The following is a 24,318-nucleotide window of genomic DNA, read 5'->3' as shown; positions in this document are numbered from 1 at the left end:
AAATGGAACAGGAAAACGGATATTGAATACTAATAATTAAATTATTAACATTAATTAGATTAGGAGGAGATTTGCATGCCTATCATTTCTCTCGAAGTCGCTAACTAAGAATTTGCTGCACTGGCTATATATTAAGCAGGGCAGATTTCAAATCTTAAAAAGGGGACTGGAAGGTGTTACAGAACAGCACGATCAGCAGCTTTACTGTGCAAAAGTTTGCAAAAAGATTGGAGTGGAAAATGTCAAAAAAAAATTCTCATTCTAGCCAATCATATGGTACATCAATAAATCCAAATTCAAAATACATAGTCCAGTCCGCAAAGCTCCCACTGCTTATCCTAAGCATGTGCCTTGATCCTAGAACCTACTAAGCCTTGTTCCAAGTCAAGAAAGAATAACCTTATAGCTGTGTAAAAATAACAAAAGCATCTGTTTGCTCAGGAATATCTGTGTTTAAAAAGAGAAGTGAAAGCATATAAAAGAAATGTTCATTCAACTTTATTATAATTGCAAATCTTTTTCTTGAACTTTTCACTAACTGGCTTATGCTTCGTAACTATAGAGCTGAAAATTAAAAATTAAAAATATTTTTATGGAGCTTCCATCACACTGAGGCTTCAGATTTTAATCAATATCAAACAACCTGTTCAGAAAACTTTGCTTATGTTTTGAGTGCTGTGGCAATTTCCACCATGGGAGGCGAGGAATTATTTCAAAAATTCCATGACAGGGATCTATTACATTTGTTGGGACATACTATACAGATTAAGTTATGAAATCAGTTCTTAAGTTTAGTTTTTAAATGGTAGATTGTTCTTCTGTAAACAGACAAAAATATCACCTCACCTACTTCCAATGGTGGTGGTCAAAATAAACCTCATGCATCTACTGGTAGTTTCTTAATCTGAATTAGTGGAGGAGTGAAAGTTGAGAGAGAATGATGGAAAGAGAAATAAGTGAGATGAAGTCATGTACTCTCCAGTTTGTTTATCATGTACAAGTTGTAAAGATTGTATACCTCTCGTGAGGCATTGAGAGCACACTGGATGATCATTTAGACTAAAACAGTGTGCAAGGGTAATGGGGAGAAAGCAGGAAATTGGTACAAGGTAATGATGCTCATTTAACAAGTTAGTGAAGGCATGACAGGCAGAATGACTGTCTCCCATATTGTTAACACTTGTGATTCTGTGATTATTTTACTTTTGATTGTGTATGGAATTGGGCAAATTGCCTTTTATAACAATGGACTCAGGAAGGAGTTGCCATACTATTTAAAATCAAGTTAGTGAAACATATTTTAAGTCACATTTGCCCTGTAGCTTTGCAGGTAGTGGTGTGATGGTGGTAGGGGTGTGAATATGCCACTGGGGGAATGAGCACAAAGGTGAGATTTGGCCAACATGTAGCTGCTTTGTTTGTGCATTACAATCAGTTGATGATTATAGTTGTTATCAGGCTGACAACCTTTATGATTGGCTCCTGGGTAGGTGAACAGCTTGTGGGTACGAATGATATAGCGAGAAACTCCCAGACCTCAGGAAGGTGAGGTTTTGTATGTATATGCATGTGTGCGCGTGCGCGAGAACTCTTGGTCTTAAATCAATAAGTCAGAGACTTTAATTTGTGAACAATCCCGTGAAGAAGCAAAAGAACTTGATGGAAAAGACAAAAGAACTGAGTGCTTGGGAAAGAGAAGGAGTATTCTGTCCCATGGTGCCAGTGGACTGCTTTCTCAGCATCTTCATTTTCTCCTTCACCCATTACCTACATGTTGTTTGTCTCTGACTGAGTGTGTGGGGTGATATTCAGAAAGGGGTTAGAGTTTTAACTAGTTGACAGTTATATTGTATGACACTTCATAGCTGCATTTTTGTTTAGAACTTATTTATTTGTAATCAGTCATCCTTGTCAAGTACAGAAATTTGGTCTGTGTTTTCTGTTAACTCAAGTCAATCAAAATAAATACATCAGTGACTCTGCATAGTTTACAAAGTTTAATTCATGGCAACTCTCAGCATTGTGGGGTTTGATTTCCAGCTCTATGCCAGACAGGCATAGTGCAATTTACTTTATTGTTAAAAGAGAAAATACAGTATAATCAAATCTTTAATAGGACCAAGTTTGCTGTCTATTCAAAGCAGGGACTTAAAATGCAAGTCCAAAATCCGTGTAATCCTGATTAGTTCAAAGTAGTATTGTATGGACTTCTTGGTTTCAGAAGCATGACCTGCTCCTTGGTAGAGACCAAGAGCTATGGAACAGCTTTCTCCTATTATCCTTTCTCACATCTGCATCTTCCTCTATATGGAAAGATCTCTTGGCTTGGGGAGGGGTCAGCACAGATGTAGAATGCCAACAGGACTAAAATGATTAAGTTTTGAAAGTTGCAGAATTTAGGCCTGAATCACAAAGAATGGAAGCTGAAGTGGCAATGATTAAAGATACGATAGGTTGAATGGAGTGAGAGAGACAGGACGCGACAGAATTTCTTTTGGTGGAAGAATCCAGAAATAGGGGCATAAAATTAATGTTAGATTCAGGTTGCTCAAGAATAAAGCAAACAGAATAGAACTTTAATACATTCTTCTCCAAAAAGACATTCAAGGTATAAAAATTCCAGATTTCAAAAATAGTTTTTTGCAATTTTTAAGTAGGTACTGAGGCACATGGAACTACCACAGGTCAATATAAATCCAGATGCACATCAATCATGTAACTAAGCAGCAGAATACTTTAAGAGTTTGAATAGCTTGCTCCTGCTAAGTTAGAAAATTAAACTTGAAACCATTTTACACTGATGTAGTTAACTCCTCTTCTAATCAAAATGCTATGCGGAAAGATATTAACGAGACAGTTTAACTAACCTACCAGTATTTCCAAGGATTCTTTTATAATTATTTCTAGACTTACTAACAATTCCACCTCTTTGATCTGTTCTGTCGACAATTCTTGAACTGAGGAGTCTTGGCATGCAGACGATGTTTTGGGCCCACTTGTGTCCATCTGACAGCTTATTCTTGTTTCAGTTTGTTTCTTACTTTCATTCTGACCATCCTTTGCCTCTAGCTTGGATAATGATGGCTCTGTGCTTTCAGGTGGTCTCATCTTTAGTGTGGACAATTGTTGATCTGGATCAATTTGATTATGCTCCGTTGATCTGCGACTATGCAGCTGCTGTAACACTCTTTCCCTCTGAAGCTGCTGACGACTTTTGTTTGTTGAGGGTGTTTGTTTAAATCTTTCTGATTTTTCTGAGATTAATGGACCTGAAAAAGAACATTACATTTAAAAAAAATTCACCCAACATCTATGGCCATCTACAGCAATTTGACTAACCATAAAGGTGAACTCTTAGTCTCTGTTCAGAGACTAAGAGATTCAACTGCTTCTTAATACCATTATACTTGAATATCACATTACATGATTCAACTCATTGTACTTCAAATCTTGACCAGTGAAGAGTATTACAATTTTCCTGGGCTCTAAAAACATCTGGTCTCACGGTATACAGAAGCACTGAAACAAATCCTGGAAGATATGTGACAAAAGCATCTGAGCATGTAAATAAAAGACGAGCAAGACACATCCTTGATCCTACATTCAAATGTTTTAAAATGTACAATATGCAATGGTTGAAGTCAAACTCTCACTTGTCGCTCAACGTGTAAAGAAATAAGCCAATCTCTTAGTACTCACTTTAAAAAAAGTTCAACTTGCATTCGTTGTATTATAATACAACGAAAGGCTAAAGTGAAGAGAGGACCTATATCAAAACCTAGTCTTATTTTAGGTTCTGATGGCCACAGACTCCTGCACAATCCCAGAGCTGAATTAGAAGCTTCAAAACCAAAACGCGCTCTACTTGATTGCGCACAGCATTCACAAGATACATGATCTAAAAGGCACAAATGGTGGTAACGGTCAAGATATAATTGTCATTCCAGAAATATGGCTGCACAGTAACTAGGACTGGGAGCTAAAAATCAAGGACATTATGTTTAGCAAGAATAGATGAGCTTGTGAGGGAGTTGGGAGTTGTACTCATCAGCACGCAAGTAAGGAAGGGAGAAATTTAGGTCAGCAGAATAACGTGTCAAACGTTGGGTAGAAGAAACAGCAAAGGGTAGTTGACATTGGCTGAATTGCTTATTGGCAACCAAACAGTAGTAGTGTGGGGCATTATATAGTTTAGAAGATGAGAAAAGCTTGTAGCATGTGCACAGTAATCACAGGTATCTTTAATCTACAGACTGAATAAATCAACTGAGCATTAAAGCAAAAGACGATGCATTTCTCGAATGTACTAGAGATAGTTTTCTAGAGCAGAATGTTGAAAAACTGACTACAGGACAGGCTACAATGGATGTGATTTGTTTTGAAAAGACCTAATTAATAATCTTCTTGTGAAAGAATCTTTAGAGATAAAGCTTGATCATATTGTGGTCACTTAAGTTATGTTTGAAAGTGAGGTAGCCCCATGTGAAACAAAAGATATTAAATATGAATAAGGAAAATTATGAAAAAAACCTCAGTGGATTGGAAAATACATCACTGCACATAGCCAATGGACAGTCTTCAAAAAGAACCATTACAAGGCATACAGCAACCATACATTCCTTCAAAAGGTGCAAAACATCAATAGAATATGAATGCAACCTCGTAAAAAATGAACCATAAAAATATTAACATGTAGGTAAATGTTTGGTTCTGATAAAAGTGGGTCCATTAAAAGCAGAGTCTGAAAAATTTTAATGTGGAATAAAAAACATGGCAAAAAAGCTAAATTAATACTGCGTGTCTGTTTTCACTGAGTAAGATACAAAAAAAACCTCCTAGAATTAGAGATCCAAGTGACTAGGGAGAATGAGGAGTTGAAGGAAGCTAGTGTTGTCACAAGGATGTACTGGATAAATTAATGGGCCTACAAGTTGATAAATCCCTTGCATCAACATTCTGGGATGTTGTCCATAGAGACAGTCAATGCATTAGAAATCCTGTTCCAAAATTCCACAGATTTTGGAAAGATTACTGCAGATTGGAAGCTTACAAAATGTGACCCCATTGTTTTGTGAAAGATGAAGGGAGAAGACAGGGAATTACGGTTTGACTAGTCTCACATCAGATTCTAGCATTTTCTCTGTTATCATTAAGCACAAAATAAACGGTCAACTGGACGAAAGAATGATATAGTTGGGCATTGCATTGATATCCTGTGAGACAAAACAGAAGTTTTTTGAGCATGTTGCTACCAAACTTTTTAAAAGGAGTCATATATGGATTTAGTAGATTTAGATTCACAGAAGGCTTTTGATGAAGTCCTTCACAGGAGGTTGGCTTGCATAATTAAAATACATAGTATAAGAGATAGTATACTGGCATGGATTAAGGACTGGCTAACAAGCAGGAACAGAGTTGGGACAAATTAGTGATTGTTACATTGGTAGACTTTGTCTGCTGGGGAACCACGAGGGTCAGCATGTGGGCCCACGGTGCACAATATAAAATCAATGATCTGGAGGTGGGAACCAAATATAACGTATCCAAATTCATGCTAATATGTGAATGTGTGCTGTGAGGAAGATACAAAATATTTTCAGGAAGATTCAGACAGGCTTAGTGATTGGGCATGAATGTGGCAAGTGGAATATGATAGGCAAAAATATGTGGCAATCCACTTTGTTCAGAGAAACAGATGTGGAGAGTATTTCTGAAATGTTGAGAGGTTAGAAAGTCTAGTGCAAAGGGATTTTGTGTCCATGTCAATACATCATTGAAGGCTAACATGCAGTGCAGCAAGCTATTTAGATTAATATAATGTTAGGCTTTAATTGCAAAAGGATGTGAATAATGATGCCTTTCTTCGACTTTTACATGGGAGCTTGATTAGATTGCATCTACCATATCGGGTAGATTTGGTCTCCTTATTTCAGGAAAGATACAATTGCCATCTGCAGAATGCAACAAAAGTTTACCAGAATTGTTCCAGAATGCAGGGCTGTCCTATGAAGAAATAGTGAACTTGGTGTTCTCTAGTTTTGTAGAATCAGAGGTGAAGCAGAAACCTACAATAGAGAGTAGATGCAGGTAAGACGTTTCCCTTGGTTAGGAGTCCAGAACAAGGCGGCACAATTTAAAACTAAAGTGCATGCCATTTAGGATTGAGATAAAGATAAATCTTTTAGAATGGGAGGGTGATGAACATTTGGAATTCTCTTTCCCCAGAGGGCTGTGAAAGCTCAGTCTTTTGAATACTTTTAAATTAGAGGTTGATCATTTTTTGATTATCAAATGGTGGAAAAAGTGTTACAGACAGAGGGCGGGTAAACAGCAAAGTATTCCATCAGCTATTCTTGTACCAAATGGAATAGCAGACTTGATGGGCAACTTCTTTTTGTAAACTGATTATTTTACTTGCTTTGTAATGGGGTTGGACTCTACAGTTGTAGTAAATGCAGTTTACTACATGGGCCTTATAATAATAAGTTTTACAGGCCTCATACGATCAATCATCAAATAATACAGCACAGAAATCATCATGTGTCCCAGCGTGGCCCTTTAGTGGAACTATGCATCATGCTTCATCACCTTGCAGTTTTCTGACCTCCTCAATTCTCTTTTGAAAGTTACATTAAACTTGCTTGCAACAACATTTCAAGTCATATATTCTAGATCACAACTTCAGTTGTGAAAATTTTGCCAGATAAAGTAAGCCTGGGTCTTCTGCTAAACGAAACTCTAGTAAAGGGAGATATAATGTACTCATTTCATACCTCAGCTATGACTGCAGTTTCCACAAAAGAATCAGGTCTTCAGTCGTTATTCAGCTATACCCTTCCTTTAACTATCCTTTTGCTAGTTACTTTTGTAAGAGGCTTTTTGGTTCCCTTTTATTAGCTACTCATTTTTCTTTTTCAGATCTCCTCTGCACTTTCTAATAATTGTTTTGGTCCTCCCTATATTCCGTATCCATATTTGTGATCTGCAACTTTTTCTGCTTCTAGTGGTAGCTCCAATTTGCATCATTGCACACCATACAATATGTATAGTGTATGTACATCAAAACAAAGATCTTCATAAAATATTTGTATTTATTAATATATAATTTAAACCAATGTCAGCTCACTCTAAATTGCAACATTAGTTAGAATCAGGGTAACTAAGTATGAAGCTGGATGAACAAAACAGGCCAAACAGCATCTCAGGAGCAAAAAAACTGATGTTTCGGGCCTAGGCCCATCAGAGAGAGGGATGGGGAAAGGGGTCTGAAATAAATAGGGAGAGAGGGGGTGTCGGACCAAAGATGGATAGAGGAGGAGAGTATAGGTGGGGAGGTAGGGAAAAGGATAGGTCAGTCCAGGGAGGACGGACAGGTCAAGGAGGTAGGATGAGGTTGGTAGGTGGGAAATGGAGGAGCGGCTTGAGGTGGGAGGAGGGGATAGGTGAGAAGAGGAACAGGTTAGGGAGGCGGGAACGAGTTAGGCTGGTTTTGGGATGCAGTGGGGAGGGGGAGATTTTAAAGCTTGAAGTCCACATTGATACCATTGGGCTGCAGGGTTCCCAAGCGGAATACGAGTTGCTGTTCCTGCAACCTTCGGGTGGCATCATTGTAGCACTGCAGGAGGCCCATGATGGACATGTCATCTGAGGAATGGGAGGGGGAGTTAAAATGGTTCGCGACTGGGAGGTGCAGTTGTTTATTGTGGACCGAGCAGAGGTGTTAGTTTCAGTTTGGGTTTGGAACCGTTTACTGGTGTTCTTTGCATTTGATTTTAAAGAGAATAATAATTCTGGGATGATATCTGTGTGTTATAGTAAAAATGTGTGTGGTGGGAAGCTATTTATTATACATATTGCATTTACATTTCTATAAACTAGTGTGCATCATTAAATATCATGATCATTATAATCCAAGACTGTAAAGCAACAAAATCCACTATTGCTGAAAAGATGTTAATCAGTTATCTTAAACTATCGATTGGAAAACTTACTATCTGTTACAAACCAAATGCTTCTGAAATGAGTCTGAGGATACCTCACAGTTAGAACTTGCATCCAAATTTGCAGAGCAATAATTCCACAATAGAATTGGAGTAGCACTAAAGACAACAATAATCACTGAAATCTATGGCAAGTGCATGCAGGGGAGGGAGATTTATTTACTCTAGTATCTGCAGCCTATCAGTCTTCACAGTTTTTTAGTAGATGCAAATTTTCCAAGAAAATCCTATTGATGTTTGGGATGAAGTTGAGACATGGTACATACAATACCTCTCCAATACTGAACTATTGCTACAACAGTTTATGCAAGTTTAAAACTGGTCTTTCACATAGAAAAACAAATTCTATTAGTAGTCACATTACACATCTGGAACAAGACAAAACATAATGCATGTTAAAAACGATCTAGCACCTGCAACAGTATTACACCTAATGAAAGTCGAGAGAGTGTTGAAAATTGAATGAATCACCCAAAAATAATCACTTCTGCAACAGCCTTTTAAAAATAATGCCTACTTTGATATTCAAAAGATATTTCAATTCATGGTACAAGCCAAATTAAACTTAACGTTAAATCAGGTGTACTATGATAGCTTGAAATTCTGTGCCTTTTACCTCATTTATTCTATTGCAGTGCACAAAATTGCAGCTGTCCAACACTTGGATGTTTTTTTTAAAAAGAACAGACAAGTAGGAGGCAGCCAAGTTAATGACAATTTCAGCAAGATCTCTTCTCGCAGAAACTTTATGTCTGTAGATTAAATCATTAATGGTTGTTTTTTTCTAAGTATTAAATAAGCAAACTGGTGACATCTGGTGGTTGAAACAAGTCTGTCCATCAACATCAGCTTATAGACCAGATGTAAAATATCATGGTACCTGAGCAATAATATGTAATTTAGTTCTGTAAGCTACAATCTGGGAAAAAAAAAGCAACAATAAGCCACATAAACAATTATATTAAAGGTAGCATTCTGATGATGTTTGATGTGCCATTTCATTTGAATCATAGTAATCCTACTAATTTGACGAGGCAGATTTATAGGAACAAGAATATAATTATTCAACATGGACCAAGTGAAAGGCTTAATTTACTATTATAATTCATGAAAGGTTATCCAAATCTTAAACAATAATCATCTAAATCTAACACAACTAAAGTATTTGGTCAAATAAGCCAGGGCATTTTAGTTAATATCCAAGTAGATTTCTACCAGATTGTATATTAATCTAAAGTAAAGGCAAGAGGAGAGAAAAGTAGTTGAATTCTTAAATAGTTGGATATTAATTTGAAACATATAAAATAGTGACTGTCCGTCAAACAAAGGTGACGTGAAACTGGTACAATGGTGCCATTTTTTCAGTAAGAATTCAAACAATTCTAGCAAAAACTTACAAAATTCATCATTGTCACTTGGTTAAAATGCTTGTACAAATCATTCCAACAGGAAAACTTCATGGAAGCTTCCCAATTTTTATTATATAAAATTTACCTGCATTAGAAAAATAAGTTGGTTAAAAATCCACTGGAGGACATTCTGGTAATCAAGGCAACAACAGACAGCCCGTTCTAAAATGTTTTCATTCAAAACAAAACAACAGTTCCAAAAATTCATTGAGATATTCCAACAGCGTTCTGTTCTCTCTAAACCTGGCTTAGTATTATTTTTACTACACACCAGGATAAGCATAGTTTCCTTCAATGGAAATTTTAGTCAAAAAACACTTAGCGAGACTACTAGTCATTACTTTCAAGAGAATGCCCCATGCAAGGGTCTATTCAGTTTTCATAATCCTAAAACCCTAAATTAGTCCTTAAAATGTATTAATACTGAAGTTGCAAATTGCTTTCAATTGTCATCACTTGTAACACAAACCTTCAAAGTCTCTGGAAACTACGTTCTCATTTATAATTAATTTTTCCCCTGCCACAACAGCGACAAACACAATGACTGTGTTTTCTCTAAGTTTCATTAGAACTAGTACTGGAAAAAAAGATTTAACATTTCAGCACTCCTCCATCCTTCCCTCTTATTTAGGCATGGAACCCATTCAAAAGTGAATGGGCTACTGATAACACTGTCGAACCGTTTTTTGGTCTAAGTGAATACCGATGCTGAGCATACAAGGAACACAGGGAGGGAATATTCACAACAATGAAGGAATGGCAATATATTTCCAAGTCAGGATGACACGTGGCTTGCAGATGGTGTTTCCATGCACCTTCAGTTCTTGTTCTTGAAGTGGTAGATGTTACAGGGTTGAAAGTTCTGTTGAAGGAGGCTTGGGGACTTGCTACATTGCATCTTGTAGATGGCACATTATACTGCTTCTGCACATCGATGCTGAATGAAATGAACATTCAAGGTAGTAACTGGATGCCAATCAAGCAGCCTGCTCTGTCCTGGTTGTTATCAACTTGAATACTGTTGGAACTGCATTCTTCCAGGCAAGAGGAGAACATTTCATCACATTCCTGCCTGTCTCTTGTTGTGGATTGGCTTTGGGAGACAGGTGAGTTACTTGCTACAGAATTCTGAGGCTGAAATTTATGTACAGACACACACCAAGTCAACGGTAACACCTGCGGTTCTCACTTGTTGGAGATATTCATATTTTGCCAATGACTATTGCTTGCCACTTATTAGCTTAAGCCTGGATGTTGTCCAGCTCATTGCATTTGGATGTGGTCTACCCCTGTAATGGAGAAGTCGTAAATGGCGTTGACTAATGCACAATCAGCAAACATCCTCACTTCTGACTTTACGACAGAGGTGAGGTCATTGATAGGTTTAGGACACTACCCTGAAAAATCCCCTCAATTATATTCTGGGGCCGAGATGATGGACCATTAATAATAACAACCATCTTCCATTGTCCGAGTCCTAGATATCACCCCAGATTCCCATTGACACGGTGGGGTTATAGTCAAGGGCCTTAAAGTACAACTGCAGTGGAAAAAAAAATCATTAATCTCTCAGAATTACATGGGGATACGCATGGGCAAAAAAATAAAAAAGTGGTTAGTGTGCAAATTTTGTTGTTAATTCCTGCATTCTTCCTTAGCTTTGAAGAATATATTGAAAAGACTGGCATTTACATGTCATCCTTTTCATGACCACCAGACTTCTCAGATGGCTTTAAAGTCACTGAAATTCTTTTGAAGAGTAGTTGTAATTTTATTGCAACATAGCTGAATATGCAAAAAGAAAAAGCAAGGCTTCAGGTGTTGAAAATATAGGAGATTTTTGCACTATACATGACAAGGAACTCAAAGATGCAAAACTGAGCCCTAATCATGGTTAAAGGTTTATATAGAAAATAGTGTGATACTCACAAAGTTAACAAAAATGTAAGAACAGGAGGCAATTCTTTAATGGAATGTGGGCCACTGCTTGCAAGGCCAGCAAATGTCCCTATTTAAGTGCTGTCAAAGAGTGTGGCTTACTAGACAGTCAACCCTACTGCTCTGCGTTTTTTTGTCACATATAGGCCAAACTGAGGCAAGATAGCTGATTTCCTTCCATAAGTTACATTAGTGAACAGGACTTTTCTAGAGAAACAGGTAGTCATAGCCACCATTGTTGAAACTACTTACTGAGTTTAATATCCCAAATATATTAACTGAATTTTAATTTTAGTAGTTACCTTAAAGGGATTTAAATTGTACAGTATTACTTTGAGCCTCTGAACTGCTAGTCCATTGACATTACTATAATATTACTATGCCACTACAGTCTCCCCACAGGAGACAGAGGCAATATTTTGAAGGTAGCAAGTGCTACATATGCAGATATTAGAATGTTTAAACATATCACATGCTGTGTTCAAATACACTGGAGTGGAAGGGCAGCAAAAGGTGGGGTCAGAGTGAGGAGAAGAGGAGGGGAAGGGAAGAGTGTATGCTAAGATGGGGCAAAAATTTAACAAGGGCTCACCATAGGTGTGGGACAGGTAGCTAATGAGGCAAGCTTGTAACAAAGAATAAAACTGATTCAGTCTCCTGGCATTCCCTCCAAAAAAAAACCCAAATACAACTTGGACTTGGAACAAAATATGTAAAGTTCAGCCCTGTATGTTTGTGTCGCTGTTGTCTCTATTGCTTCAAAACTACTTCAATCTTTATTCCTCTTCTTTGTCTACATCATTGTAATCCTTACACTTGAAAAAGTGCTCCATTAGCTGTGAAACATTATGGAACAATTACAGAGTAAGTTGGAGAATAGTCATTTATATTTCTTTCCTTGTAGGTTTTTTATTTCTTTATTTTCCTCAGTGATTTCTTCAAGTTGACAGCCAGCTTGGTATGTCAGTGAAAGGAGCCACTAATGAATGGTTGCAGACACTATGCAAATGTGGGAAGCATGAGGGAAAATGCAGGCCCTCAGCAACGCCTTTCCCATTCCGATCTTCAGTTATTCATGTTTCCTTCCCTCACTGCTACCTCATTCCACCTACTGTAGGACGCACAGGAGGACATTCACTTTGAACATATAGTTGTTAAGCCTATATTCACTTCAGGTCATCATGTAATAAAACATTTTGATTCCACTTCTTACCCATACCATGTTCCTTTTGAAACCACCTGCTCAGTCTTTATACCATTCAAGCCTCTCAATCTTTCTTGCGTGCTCTTTGCTTAACTCTATTTTCATTCCCTTCAGTTCCCCCAATCAGATTACAAGAACCTAAAGTTTACTTTACCAAAATTTTCTATCTATTCAACTACCTCAATCTGTTTGGTTTTCAAAGTTCAACTGAAACAAAAAATTGCTAGCTATTAACAGTAAGATGTGCAATGACATTCCATTATAGATTACAGAATTTACATTAAGTTTTGAGATTGAAGCTGCGAATGTTCTTTATCACTTCCAAAAAAAATTAAAGAAGTGGTCTCAAACCTCAGCTGTAGAAGCAAAACATTTTTTAAAAAATTCTCTAATTTTAGTTTCCTGAAAACTTTCTTATTTCCAACATCAGTATGTGTCACTAGCATTTATTTGATAAAACTAACCCAAATTTTTTTCTGAACCGAAACTAACATTAAGGCACCACAGTACAGAAAATTGAAAGGCTTAAAACAAACTGCAGCAAATGTTAAAGCCACTTGTGAATATAACAATATTTATTCCAACAATTTTTGGGTTAAGTAAGAGTTTTAATGGTTTCCAAAGTTTTGAATTAATGAGTCAGTCTGCATAAATGAGCCTATATTACAAGAGTGTCAAACAAAGGTGTGCAAAATTGAACTCAAAGGGAGTTAAGAAATATTAATTGCCAGAATAAGACCACAAAATTTCACAAATGAATTCTAACTAAATAATATCCTATCTTTTTCTAATGATTCTACAAGAGTAGCTTGAACTGAAATAACTGATTTTAAATTCTGACAACTTAAAATGAGGGCAAAAGGTTGGGAGATGCACGCAACAAAGATACATTTGACATTCTTTTTCTCAAGAAAAAGTGAATTACTTATTCCACATATACCTAGGGAGATAAAGGGAAAAAAAGTGTCCTGTCATTACAATCCAGTACCATTTTTGAGGTACAAGAAGAAAAGAAAGAAAGTACTTAAATAGAATCCATCTTTAAATCAGTCAGAGTCCCAAAATGTGGCTCTTGGACTACTGCTTAGTCTCCACCCCAGGCCTACCACAACCAGGAGTCCCTGCTCTGTCACCACTGCAGCCATACATAGTCTGCAGTAAAAAAATCTTCCAACCAATTTATAATAGAAAATAAAAGAACCGTAATGATTCAATTTGCATGATACAAAGAGCCAAAAAAAAACTGCAAATAGTGGAAGTCAGAGTTTAAAAACAGAAAACGCATGTCTATCAGCAAGTAAGAGAGTCATGCCCAAAACATTAGCCTCTCTGAAGAAGCTGGAAAATATCCAAGTTATTTTATGAGATTAACTAGAACAATCTGCTGCATACCTTTTCTCTTTTTGGTTCATTCAATTCTCAATGTTGTTATGCATATTATGACTTTTCTGAAACAAGATTGTATCTCTACTCAAATTTGCAGATTTTCGGGAAAAGGCTGGCAGAAGTAGCAACTTCAGATTTTCTGTCAGTTTCAACTGTGTGAATGCCGAGCATCAAGTAAAATACATGGGTACATCATTCATGGCTTGCAGTTAAAGAAGGTTCGTAAACATTTGCTAGCCAACTGGCTTCTTTGAGCCATTTTGTTCATTTGGGTAGGTATCTTTATTTTAAAAATTAGTTGTTTCAATACAACATAGAGGTAGAGTTGTTGGCACCATTTCTGGATTTTGCTGAACCAAACCCCTTCATAATATTTATTCTACAGTGGAGCCATGATGTCGCTAAGAATTACTTAAAATTTGTCGCACAGGTGTAGTATGGGAGACAGACAGCCTGGCACCCCATTTTTCATGATGTGATGCCAATCTTTTATCATGCACTAAAAGACTTAAAAGACAGTAAATCTACAAATACAGGTTTGTACTATGAACTATTAACCCATACTGCACCATACAGTATTATTGCTTTAAATGTATAACCATTCCTTGGGCAAAGAACTTCGCTCTCAAAGCATTACTGGCCAAACAAGAAAAGTTTGCAATGTTGTATATTGCTTTTGTACTATTTCTCACCCTATGCGAGGCCAGCTTTCTGTATTCTGACACTATTTTCAAACTGAACTAACTTATGGCATCTTTTAAATGCAGGTAAGGCATGTACCATCTATGCAGAGAAAGTAGGAACTGCAAATGCTGGAGAATCTGCACCTTGTTATCTCAGAGCTGGATGAACACAGCAGGCCAAGCAGCATCACAGGAGTAGGAAGGCTGATGTTTCAATGCACAACACAGCAAGTGAGCTTTGTGCTTTAAGAATGAAGCATAAAATCAAGTGATAAACACAGGTACAGTTACAATATTTGAAAGACATTTGGGCAAACACATGAGACTAGGACCCATGGGCACAGCCTTAGAATAAGAGGAGGTAAATTTAGAATGGAAATGAGGAGACATTTCTTCAGCCAGAGTGTGGTGGGCCTGTGGAACTCATTGCCACGGAGCGCAGAGGAGGCCAAGACGTTAAATGTCTTCAAGGCAGAGATTGATCATTTCTTGGTCTTGCAAGGAATTAAGGGCTACAGGGAGAGTGCGGGTAAGTGGAGTTGAAATGCCCATCAGCCATGATTAAATGGCAGAATGGACTTGATGAGCCGAATGGTCTTACTTCCACTCCTATGTCTTATGGTCTTACGGTTTCAAGGGATATGGACCAAAGACAGGAAAATGGGACTGGTTTAATTTGGCAAACCTGGTCAGCATGGGCGAAATTGACTGAAAAGTCTGTTTCCATGCTGTAGGACTCCTATCACCAAGTCCTCTTGTCACAAAGACTACATCTCCATTTGCCTTCTGAATTGCTTTTTGCTCCTGCATGCTAGTTTTCAGGTGACTTTGAAAGGAGTAACTTAAGTCACTTTGGCCATCACTTCCCAGTCTCTCAAATATTTAAGAAATACTCCGGCCAAAGTAGATAACCTCATGCTTATCTGCATATTCCTTCTGCTATGCTCTTGCCCAGTCATTCAGACACCTATAATTTCCTTGCATCCTCCTCAATTTGCATTCCCACCAAGTTTTGGATCATCTGCAAGCTCTGAAACATTACACTGGCATCCACATCCAAATGTTGATATCGATTTTGAACAGCTAGGGCCCAAGCACTGGTCCTGGGCTACACACCGGTCATAATCTACTAAACGAGAATGACCCATTTATTCCTGCCACTCTACTTTCTGCCTGTAATCCAAGCTTCAAACTATTGCCATTTTGATCCCAGTTGATAGCAAGACTAGACATTTCAGATATCAGTATGAAATCTGGTTTGATAAACTCATGTTTTATTTTTGAAATTTGGTTCATGTCGATCAGTCACTGAATATACATCGGTGTCAATCCACTTCTTTAGACAAGAGTGGAGAAACAAAAAACTTTATATGAAGCCAATTTGTAAAGCTCTTATAAAAATAGTGAAAAGAATGATGCACCTTTTTTTTTCAATAATATCTTTAACAGGCACTCAGCCCCAGTGAAGTACAAAAGAACAAGTGAAATACAGCACAGGAATAGGCCCTTCAGCCTTCCAAGTCTGTGCCGATCATCATGCCCTAACTATGCCTTCTGCATTTATCCAATCTGTATCTGTACTCATTGACCCTGTCTGCTAAAGACATCTCATGGTCCCTTTCAGCCTTCCCAATTCCGCATTTAAGTTCCCTCCTAATTTCTCTATGCTCCAAGGACTTCATTAGTTTGTAGCTGCCAGGACCTATAATATGCTTCCTTTTTTACCTTTTGGCTAAGCTTACAATTTTCCTTGCATTCCATGGTTCCTGAATCCTGTCATTCTATCCTTCAGTTTTACAGGGAGATGCATGTCTGCACTTTAGTCAATTGGTCTTTAAAAGCCTCCCACACGTCGAGCGTAGATTTGCACTCAAATAACTGTTTCCCATCCACATTCCTCAGTTCCTGTTTAACTTGTATGTCATTGGCCCTTGCCCAATTAAACACCCTCACTCGAGGCACTCTTGTCCTTGTCCACGACTACTCAAAATCTTGGTTACTAAGCCCAAAATGCTCTCCTACTGAAACAATGATCACCGGTCCCAGCTCATTTCCTAATACCAAGTTTAGTATGATCTCCTGTGTTTGGACTGTCAACATACTGCCTCAAAAAAACAACCATTTTGGACAAATCTAAAAGACTGCTCTCAATCTGTGCCCCTGGCTCGAAGGGAGTGCCAGTCAATAAGAGGAAAGTCAAAGCTTTCCACCACAACTACCCTGCTTTCTTTACACCTTATCAGTCATTTCTTTAAAATTTCATTCTGAATTGAAGAAGTTACTGGCATTTTCTTTTCCTGACTTTCTGCACATGCACCAGAAATTCTCTTCATTACTGCCTCTCCCCGAGACCACTTCCTCTGGCAGTTCATTTCATCTATAAACCATTTGGTATGATAAAGTTGCCCTCAGGTCCCTTTTATATCCTTCTCTCATCTTAAAAATGTCCCCAAGTACCGAAATCCCCTACCCTCAGGAAAAGGCCATTTCTATTCACCTTATCTAGGCTCGTCATAATTTTATAAACAGCAAACAAATCTTGCTTCAATTAGAATTAGAGTAGAATACAAAGACTGCATCTGAAGTATTGTGTGCAGTTCTGGTTCCCCATGCCAAAGGAAGAATGTACTTGGCGGGAATGCAGACAGTGTGCAACACAAGTTCACCAGACTGTTTCCTTCAATAGTGGGAGTTTCCTTTAGCAAGGATTAGGGACACTAGACCAGTCTTCAAGAATTTAAATGAGAGGTGACCTCCTAGAAAATGCCGAAATTCCTCAAAAAGGATTAGACGATAGATGCAGAAAAGAGATTTCCAGGGACAGTGGGATCTTGAACAGAGGGACATGACATCAGAATAAAAGTCAAGCCATTTTGGGGCCAAGAAGGGGATGAGCTTCTTCACTCAAAAGGATAGTGAAACTTCAAAAATCTCCCCTCCAGTGGGCTGTGGAAGCTCAGTCATTAACTAAAGTTCAAGAAAGATTTAGAGATTTGAAGTGACTTATTACATCAATGAATATTGTGTGGGAGTATGGTGTTGACGATGATCATCCACGAACATGCCTGGCTATCTTCTGGTCTAATCCCCACAAACTTGAATTAATCCAGAACTTTGCTTCTTGTGTCTTAATTTACAGCAAGTCCAAACCAAGTGTCTTATCTGTGCTCAACGATCTAAACTGACACCAGTTACCCAGTGCTGTACTTCAATTTTCATTCTTGCTGTTAACTCCCCCCAATGCTGGGGCCTCAGTCCCTGACCTTCTAGCAACTTCCAATAGGGCCCGTTCTGCCAATTCTTGCCTGAAGGATTCAAGATTCTAATGAGCCCATTAGCAGAGCTGCCAAAATCTCCTTTCTTCTCCTTTTTCCATGACTTTTCCCAAAAGCTACTTTTATTGACCAAGTTCTTGGTCACCCTGCACAGTATCACTAAATGTAGCATGGTGTCAAATGGTTTTCGACAAACTTTCTAAAGCACCTTGGGCCATCCATTATTTTAAAATATGCTATAAAAGTGCAAGCTTTTGGTCGTCAAATAAATTGATTTAATGTACAGCCTTTTACAGCTTAAGCAAGTCAGATAGTACCCATGACAAAACAGCCATGTTTCTTTGGACAACAGTTATTGTGCAAAAGGATAGATAAATAATGGAAATTCTTTACACTGAAAATCTACTCAGCTCAGGTGATCACACTTGCCTTGCATTCAGAACATTTAGGTTAAATCTGCACTACAGCAACACATTGAAGTATCAAGCTAAACAATACAGATCTGTAGGATCATATGACTGAGATCCCAATGAATTGCGAAACTGCTTACTCAGTCACAAAAAATTAAAGTGGAGGATCTCAGACTTTGACTGACATTTCTTTCTCAAAAAAATGTCAGACAAATTGTTTGTTTATTCAGCCACCTGCCTTTTGTTTGGATCACCTTATACACAAATAAAATACTTTGATTCGCTCAAAGATAAGGTTTCATCCATCGTATGTAAAGCAATTTGCGGTGTGCCAAGAACACAAAAGGACTACTTGAATATAAACGTGTTTGCCCTTGCACTTCAGGTTTTGCAGTAAATCTCAATGGGATGAAAAACCATATTCAGAGTCTGTAATTGCATCTCTTCAATTGACATTCACAGCTTTTAAAAATTAGGTGGTGCGAAACCAACGGCAGATAATTTTAAAATGAGGTTTCAAAGCTCTCAGGTGATGTAGAAACAAATGTTACTTTGTTTTTTCTGTTCAACATGTTTCAAGAAAATCGACTGCTGCAGAATTACATCCAGTACTTCTCCCTCAACTTACACCAGAAAATATTTGTAGGTCTCTCTCAAGACATTGCATGCAGAAGTGATGCTGTGCTTGTTATAACTTAATACATTTCAAAAGTAAGTGTTTAAGCCATAAAACCCTTATTGGATGAAGAAATAAAATCCCATTCCAGGAATTTAAAACACTATTTCAGCACTGACAGCACAGTATTTTTCAAAATTTCATCATTTAAGTTAAAACTTAAGCTAAGTTAAAACATGTCTGTCCTTTAAGAGCTGCTCTTGAGGTAGGGGTGATTGTTAACAAAGCAGAAATACTTCCTGGTCAATGTCTGCACTTCAAATGTCCTTCATTGGCTGTCAAGTGGTATGGTGTATTGTGCAGTCATGAACAGTTCTATACAAATGGAAAATCTTTCAAGTTTCCCCTTTATTACCCATTGTCCTTTTATGAAGTATCATCTACTTGTAAGCAGGCCTACAACAGCAGATACTTTCCCAAGGATATTAGGAGGTGAACTTGTACAACATTTGAAAAAATACTTTTTCTGGTGTTGTTGTAAATTCAGATTTAAGATTAATTTTACAATCATTAGTACACCATATTCATTCATGCAGAACGCTGTGATGCTATTCAAAGATGTGCGAGAAAATTCTAGCCAATGGTTACAGCATGGCAAACCTACAAAGTTTTAACTAGGTGATTCATCTCAAGGCAGATTATGAACCCTCACCATGCACATATTCTTGTGTCCTGTTTACATGAATTAGTGACCACACTTCAAAATCACCTAATAAGGACTTTGAGGCCTGTCCTTCATGAAACAGGCTATATAAATGCGAGCTCTTTCTTTCTAGAAGTAACTAATTGAGAGCTATCACATTCAGGACTTCAGTGATGCCAGACCATCCAACTTATTCTTAATCAATCATATTTACAGTTTGCTTTGCTAGCTATGGAACAGTAGAATAATGGCAACGGATCCCAGCCATACCATCCTGAAAGCACAATAAGCAACCTCTATCAGAGCTGATGGCCAGCCAGACAGACAGACCAAGGAAGAAAACCTCTAATAACAGCTATAGAAATATCAGAACGGTTATAAAAGACAGATGGCTTTTGGTATGTCATGTTTGTGTTGGGCCTCTGAAGGGGCAATTTACTTCATGTCACTTCCCTGCTTCTTCACTTAGTCCTGGAAATTTTACCATTTCAGATATGGATTATAAATATGGGCCAAGTGCAGGCAGGTGGGATTAGTTTAGTTTGGGATTATGGTTGGCTAGACTGGTTGGACCAAAATTTGTTTCCATGCTGTAGACTGTGATTCTATCACAATCTAATAATCTTTGGAAAGCCTAATTTGCCAATACCTCCAGAATACTCACAGGTAAGGTAATCCACAGCCTAGCCACTCACTACAGGATTAAGGTTTTACTCACGTCAAACATTGCTTTCAGTTATCTTAAATCTGCACGGTTTCTCAATCCTGCCATTGGAAATGCTTTCTCCTCATCTACACTGGAGAGGGCCCTTATGATTCTGAATACCTAATATCAAATCTCCTCACCTTCACTTTCTCTTAACCAAGGATCCTATCCAATTGTATCCAGTTCATCCAACTGAAGTATCTCATCCCCAGAGCCATTCTTGTAAATGTTCTGCACCCTATCTAATGCCTTCATATCTTTTAAGTATAGTCGACACAATTCTACAATTGAGGGCAAACCAATGTCTTATATAGATTTCACATAACCTCCTGCTTTTGTACCCTACCCTTTTGATAAACCCTAAAGGCATCATAGATATTTTCTAATCATAGAACCATCACAGAATCACAGAACCCCTACACTGTGGGAGCAGGCCATTTGGTTGACTGAGTCCAAACCAACCCTCCAAAGAGTATCCCACCCAGACCCAACCTCCAACTCCGCATCCCCACTGCCAATCTATCAAGCCTGAAACATCAAAGAAGCACATCTTTGGACTGTGGGGAAAAAAAACAATGTAGACATGGAGAGAACGTACATACCTCACACAGACAGTTGCCCGAGGGTGGAATCAAGCCTGGGTCTCTGGAGCTGTGAGGCAGCAGTGCTAACTGCTCAGTCACCTGCCGCCCCATTCAATCAACCCATTATTACATATAGATATATAATCACTCATTCAATTTTACACAGTCTTTACATATGTAGACAAACAAACCCAAGGCACTTCTCACTTATTCAAGACTATATTTACATGCATTTGAGGTACCGGGAGGGTCCAATAACTAAATGTACTTCAGCAGAAAAACCTTAGACAGCAATGTTTCCCCACTGCACTTTGGCAGCAGCTGCCCCAGGCTTTAATGCATCCCTTAGCATGTAGCCCTGGACCTTAGAACATATGGAACATGCCAGTTCACACGTGGGCAAGGTCAACTGCTGCTCTGGAAGCCAACAGGTTATGGGCAGACCAAGGACAGTCTTTCACCAAGATGACAGTTCTCCAGGTGCAGTCAACGATCACCTCAGTGTGTGTCCTGGCCAATAATTCATAGTGCACATGATTAACCTTGACAAAAACCACTGCATCTCTCTCCAGACTTTCTTTGTCCAGGCACATTCCAGTAGATGCATAACAGTCTCTATTCCAAACAGCTGCTTCAGGGGCAGTGTGCAGAGGCACAGACAGTCCAGGCATACATGTAGGATCTCACAATTAGTGCCCCTAACATACTTTTTGGACAAATACAATGTGAACCCCAGCTTTCTGGCTCAGATGTAAGGATATTAGCAATGTACCACAAGTGTCCATTGAGATATAATGGGCTTTATCAGCCATTTTCTCAACCTACCTTGCTATCTTCCACAACTTATGTACACCTACATCCAGGTCACCTTGCTTCTATACCCTACTGAGAACAGTACTCATGTCATTGCTCGACCAAAACGATTTACATTATACTTCCTGCATTAAATTACAACTGCTGCATACTTATATGAAGTTTTTACCATGATGAGATTTATGTAAAATCATGCAACTGATCACATGATTGACTTCAGTAATCAAAGAACAAATACAGCACAGGTACAGGCTCTTCAGCCCTTCAAGCCTGCACTGTCATTTTCAGTACAACACCAGTTTAAATTGAGCATGAGACAGTCTCAGTTTTTATAGAAAATAGCCATTTTTGATAATCTAAATACACAAATCTGCACACAACCATATTCCATGATACTTAGGAGGTACCTCAATGACAATGTAGCCTTAAAGCACAAGATCAAGTTTGCACCATCCTCCAGGTGCTTCATACTTTCAAGCTGTGTATCATTTGTGTTCTGTAGCAACAGTCTCAGTCATTAATGCATCAGGAGGATTATGAAATCCTAACAACCCACGGTGGAATCGCCTTCTAAGCGTTTCGCCAGTCTTACAGGAACTATTCGCCATTAATACACCCTTTGTATGTCACTAAGCCAATCTTGCACCCATATTAATACACACATTTATAGTTTAAGAGAGTCTGATGAGTAGGAGTACACCAAAACAATGTTGGATATCCAAATACACGACATCAAGATTATCCTCCATCTCTTCGGTACCTCTTCAAATAAAAAACCTCCAAGCTCGTTAAACAAGACTTGACCTTGCGAAACCCATGCTGACTTTTTAGCTCATCCACACTTATTCAGGTCATGATTAATTCTGGCCAGCGTTTCTGTTTCGAAAAAGTTTCCCCATCACTCTCCTGTAACTGCACCCCAAAATCAGAATCATCATTCAATTCTTACATCACGATTCCTTCTTTTACCTTTTAGTTGCTTTATGCGTGTTAATTCCTCATCCGAAAATCCTGCCCAACCAGCCATACCTTACGCAAAACAAATAAACTCCCCCGCCCACCCTCAAAAGGGACACCGACTACAACGCTAAACAAGGCCTACTCTCTCCGACCGACAACAGTACCGAACCACTACGCATGCCCACAGGTGACACGTGGCACCCAAGCTAATACGCTTGCGCATTATCGGCTCCTCCTTCTAAAAACCACCGGTTCGCTCCGCCTGGCGACGTAAAGGCGGGGCTTCTGGGCCAGACCTGCACGTGACACCGGCTGTCAACCAGCGACACGTGATAGAGCCGTTGATGGAGGTGCATGTCATTCGTACTACCTTTGATAAGCTGAACGGCGAGGTGGGAGATAACAAGAACTGGAGATGTCGGAGTCGAAGTCAACACTGTGGAGCTGGACGAACACGGCAGATCAGGCAGCAAAGGAGATGTAGGGTTAACCAGCCCAGTTCGTACCCTCCCCCCACTGCATCCCAAAACCAGCCCAGCCTGTCTCTTCCTCTCACCCATCCCTTCCTCCTATCTCAAGCCGCACCTCCATTTCCTACCTACTAACCTCATCCCACCTCCTTGACCTGTCCGTCTTCCCTGGACTGACCTATCCCCTCCCTACCTCCCCACCTATACTCTCCTCTCCATCTTCGGTCCACTTCTCCCTATTTATTCCAGAACCCTCACCGATGAAGGGTCTAGGCCCGAACCGTCAGCTTTTGTGCTCCTGAGATGCTGCTTGGCCTGCTGTGTTCATCCAGCTCCACACTTTGTTGACGTTTCGGGTCGGGACCCTTCTTCACAAATAGGGAGGTGATAGGCCACTTCTGTACTGCAGCGGGTCTGGCCGACCAATCGATGTGGTTAACAGCTTGAAAATCATGTGAGAAGGCTGAAATTTTTTAAAAAATGCAGAAAGTGCTGGAGAACTCAGCCGCATCTTTGGAGAGAGAGAAACAGAGTTAACGACTTAAGTAGTATCAGAGATAATGATAATCTCCCCTTCCCCTACTGCATCCCTAAACCAGCCCAGTTCGTCCCCTCCCCCCACTGCACCACACAACCAGCCCAGCTCTCCCCCCCCCCCCCCCTGCATCCCAAAACCAGTCCAACCTGTCTCTGCCTCCCTAACCGGTTAATCCTCTCACCCATCCCTTCCTCCCACCCCAAGCCGCACCCCCAGCTACCTACTAACCTCATCCCACCTCCTTGACCTGTCCCCTCCCTACCTCCCCACCTCCCCACCTACACTCTCTCCACCTATCTTCTTTACTCTCCATCTTCGGTCCGCCTCCCCCTCTCTCCCTATTTATTCCAGTTCCCTCTCCCCATCCCCCTCTCTGATGAAGGGTCTAGGCCCGAAACGTCAGCTTTTGTGCTCCTGAGATGCTGCTTGGCCTGCTGTGTTCATCCAGCCTCACATTTTATTATCTTAACGACTTAAGTACAATTTCCAGTATTTGGCGTTCGTTTTATAGAACGGATTCGGCTCAGAGGGCATCAATTCAAACCAGCTTAAAGAAAGCAAACCTAACATTATGAGCTATTTTCTGAGTGATCTCGCCCGAGAATTTTAAAAACGTAACGCGT

At 39.1% G+C, this 24,318-nt stretch overlaps 1 protein-coding gene across 1 annotated transcript in view; it reads right to left on the bottom strand.

The window, feature by feature from the left end:
• gorab (golgin, rab6-interacting) overlaps window positions 1-22,875 on the bottom strand; it is a 36,014-nt gene extending 13,139 nt beyond the window's left edge. Inside the window, exons 1-2 of the mRNA XM_048539929.1 lie at window positions 22,697-22,875; window positions 2,918-3,269 (exon numbers count right to left, since the gene is read on the bottom strand). Coding sequence (XP_048395886.1) covers window positions 2,918-3,269; window positions 22,697-22,754 — 410 coding nt within the window. The 5' untranslated portion in view covers window positions 22,755-22,875. The remainder of the gene's footprint in view (window positions 1-2,917; window positions 3,270-22,696) is intronic.
• Between the last annotated feature and the right edge of the window lie 1,443 nt (window positions 22,876-24,318).

Source organism: Stegostoma tigrinum, chromosome 8 (genome assembly GCF_030684315.1).
Source record: "Stegostoma tigrinum isolate sSteTig4 chromosome 8, sSteTig4.hap1, whole genome shotgun sequence".
Taxonomy (NCBI): domain Eukaryota; kingdom Metazoa; phylum Chordata; class Chondrichthyes; order Orectolobiformes; family Stegostomatidae; genus Stegostoma; species Stegostoma tigrinum.
This window is presented reverse-complemented; position numbering and strand designations above follow the sequence as displayed.